General features: G+C 45.2%; 1 protein-coding gene across 1 annotated transcript; it reads right to left on the bottom strand.

The window, feature by feature from the left end:
- Positions 1-711: 711 nt before the first annotated feature.
- LOC120702610 lies at positions 712-3,037 on the bottom strand. Its single transcript, XM_039986470.1, has 2 exons — positions 2,823-3,037; positions 712-2,090 (listed from the first exon to the last, which is right to left on the bottom strand). The coding sequence occupies exon 2, from the start codon at positions 2,081-2,083 to the stop codon at positions 938-940; it is 1,146 nt and encodes a 381-aa protein (XP_039842404.1). The 5' UTR covers positions 2,084-2,090; positions 2,823-3,037; the 3' UTR covers positions 712-937.
- Positions 3,038-3,408: the final 371 nt, after the last annotated feature.

Genomic DNA, 3,408 nt, shown 5'->3' with positions numbered 1-3,408 from the left:
GTACAATACAGCTCGAAAAAATGCCTGTCAACAGCTGGAGATCGCTCCAAAAGAATCCGGCTCCATTGCCTGATCTCGCTGGAGATCGCTCCAAAAGAATCCGGCTCCATTGCCTGATCTCGTCCTCAACTTCCAGAAAATTCTGAGATTAGCGGATTCAGGTTCTTCCATGCTTTGCTGCTCCCCTCCTAACGCTGAAGCACGGACGAGCACGATTTGTGTTCGTGGGGATCAGGCAGCAGCAACATCGCAGTTTTGAGCAATTTCAGCAATATAGAATTTTTTTTTAAAACAGAAGCAGCAGCTCTGAACAGAGGAAAGAGCGACGTCGTAAGCAAAGGCTTCTGATGCTGACAGGCACCAGACATCAATAGCAGCAGCAACGCTAGCAAAAAATAAAAAGATCTTCAATATCCAGCAACAGAATCTTCACTCGTCCCCTTGATCAAAGCTTAGAGACCATAAACAGAGACAGTTTACATTAACATTCCCAGGATAGTTAGCAGGACCAATAATTCAAAAGAAAAAAAAAACTTCTGGCCTTAAAGCAGGAATTGGAGCATGGTGAGCACAAAGCTAGGGATAACAAGAGACAAATGAGAGCTCAAGATCCTGGATGGGCAATACTTGACAGATCGTTCGTGAAGAGTTATTCCTCCTTGCTGCCGTATTGGCATAGATGAACGCGTGAAGATTTTAATCGGTAAGGCAAGCATCAAATATAGCTCGTGCATATATAACAATACTTAAAGAGTCCTAGAGAGACGAGAGTAGCTAGTAATTAATATGGTTCAACCACACATCACTAAGAGCAAGTATTATGGTGCTGATATGCCGATAAGAAACTTATACTGAGATGCCGATAAGCAGAGACCAGTGTACTAGATAATGTGCAACAACACTGTAACAGCAAAAGAAACTTATACTGGGCAGCCTATCACATAGCTTGAGTTGGGAAGAGCCATGTCGGATGCCACGGACCGACATGATTTGACGGCACTGCTGCAGTCTCTGACAGCAAAGGAGTGATCACTCCATTTTCCATGTTGTACATACCAGAGTCATGAAGAGGATCTGCAACAAGTTTCAACCCAGAAAACTCGTTCATGAAGTAGATGCAATTCTCTTGAACTCCACTGCATTCTCCAGCTGGAAAAGATTTGGAGGAACTGGAGCTGACAAAGAGAGCATGGCCACCCAAATCGTTGACACCTCTCCATCGACAAGGCTTGCTGCTCAAGTTTGCCTCAAAGATATCAAATGCAATAGTATGATCATAATTGATACATGGCGCAGGGTGTAAGCCACAAATCCATCGTCTCACCATCAGCAATTTTCCAGCACATTCAACAAGGTATGGCTTGACAAAATACTCCTCATCACTGGACGTAGCTTTAGGCCTACTCGATAAATCATCACAGCAGTCAATGATGCATTTGAAAGATGAGATCTTCAACATGTGTCCAAGGCCCTTGACAAGCTCAATATTTACGAGCTTCCTGAAGCAATCAATTGCATACAACTTTCCACCAAAGAATGAAATCTCTGATAGGGGCTCTAACGGCTCCTTTCCTTGGATTGTGTCAGCAACATCTGGTGGCTGGAAAATACAAAGACTCCACGACTCATGCCTGATGGCAATGAGAGGAACCAGTGGCGGCTCCAGGGGTGAGGGAACCGCTAACTTGCAGAAAACAGGGTTGAACTCAGAGGAATCAGGCAACCATATATGCCAACCAGTGGCTAGGCCAGGAAGCTTCAGTGTGTCCTCAGAAAAAGGGTTCATCAGTGAGCACTGACCATCACTGTCCACAAGGAAGAGCCAGTTGTCAACAGAGCCATAGCAACAAGCATCATCTGGTACAGGCATTTCGATAATTTCACCATCTGGTATGCTCAGGAAAGTCCCATCGAGGAGGGCGAGCCATGGGAGCGGAGGAGGTAGGGGTTGCAACAGAGCATTGGAGCGCCATGGGTGGCAGACTGCTCTCAGCCGAACACGATCAGCTAGGTTTGGAAGGCGCTTGAGGACAAGGCCTAGGAGCTCTGGAGGTAGGTCTGGCCAAGACAAGGGCTGCGCCATAACAAGACTGCAAAACAAGGCACATGGTTTGAGAGTATAACATAGTAAATGGAAATAGATAGCATGTATATACTTCTAATTTTTGTGCCAAAAAGCTACCAAAGTGGATTCACAGTACGGCGTAATTATGAAGATTCTATGAACCCCAGAAAAGTCATCAGACCAGAAAAACAAAAACCTACTCTCTACTTATGCAGTTATGCTACTTGCTCTAGCCAAGGGTAGTAAACCCATATATTTAATCACACTGTAACTAAGCCAAGGGTCAGTTTAAAATTCGAATTACATACTAAAATAAGAAAGATGATTAGAAACAACAATTATAGCACCAGGAGTATGGCGAATTGCAAGGATATTGCCTTCCCCTGAGTAATGATTCTCGCTAATTTGTAGTGACAGAATACTAGAATATAATTGTGCTGCTGCAGTCATGTTCAATATGCAATATCCGGATGGCATTTACAAAGAACAAAAATCTGAAGAAAGGATCGATTTGTAAAGCGTCCTGTTAAGTAAAAAGTTCAGGAAAAGGGCGCAATCTTCTCAGGAAAATGCTAAAGCATACTAACTCGGGAATCAGATATACAATACATACAAACTACAACTACCACTCAAAAAATATGAATACCACTGGTAGATTTTGGTGGTGTGAACAGCAGTTTGCAGAAATAATTATTACTACGTAGATCCCTAAACGGCTAAACCTGAACGAGTAGGGGCGGAGCCAACGAGGGCTTACCGATTACAGCTTCATCGCGAGGGCCAGATGGCTGGCCGGTCGGCGAGAGGGGAGGGGAGCAGCCGGATCCGACCCCGACAGTCTGACGGCTGCCGCGGAGGGAGACGATGGCGTCCGATCCCGGCTCACTCCTCCGAAGAGGCTCGAGGAGCGCCGCAAGGGGCGCGACGCGGCTGGATGCCTGGATCGTGGGTGGGAAGGGGGGGCTCGGAGGATTACTCTGGGGCTCAAATGACTTTGTTGTCCCGCCCAAAGTTTTTGGATGTGTTTGTTTTGTTCATGACTATAGAAATAATGTAGGCAAACTTGATCCTCGTGCTCTCAAGTGGGTATTTGTTGGTTACTCTCCTACTCAAAAGGGTTGTAAATGTTGGTGTCCTTCTGAGCGTCGTTTTTTTGCCAGTATGGATGTAACTTTTCGGGAACATGAATTTTATTATGGCTTAGGCAATAATATTGTCTTTAGTTTGTCTCCTCCTGAAGTGCAACAAGAGGGGGAGAGTAATGGAGGTATTCTTGTGGGATCCATTCTTGTTCCTACTTCAGGCACTTCTCATGGTGTCAATCCTTTTTTGAGCCAGGGGGA

This window comes from Panicum virgatum, chromosome 4K (genome assembly GCF_016808335.1).
Source record: "Panicum virgatum strain AP13 chromosome 4K, P.virgatum_v5, whole genome shotgun sequence".
Lineage (NCBI taxonomy): Eukaryota > Viridiplantae > Streptophyta > Magnoliopsida > Poales > Poaceae > Panicum > Panicum virgatum.
This window is presented reverse-complemented; position numbering and strand designations above follow the sequence as displayed.

What these genes read in the sequence shown, in the direction of transcription:
- LOC120702610 (XM_039986470.1), bottom strand. Translation starts at nt 2,083, where the DNA reads ATGGCGCAGCCCTTGTCTTGGCCAGACCTACCTCCAGAGCTCCTAGGC.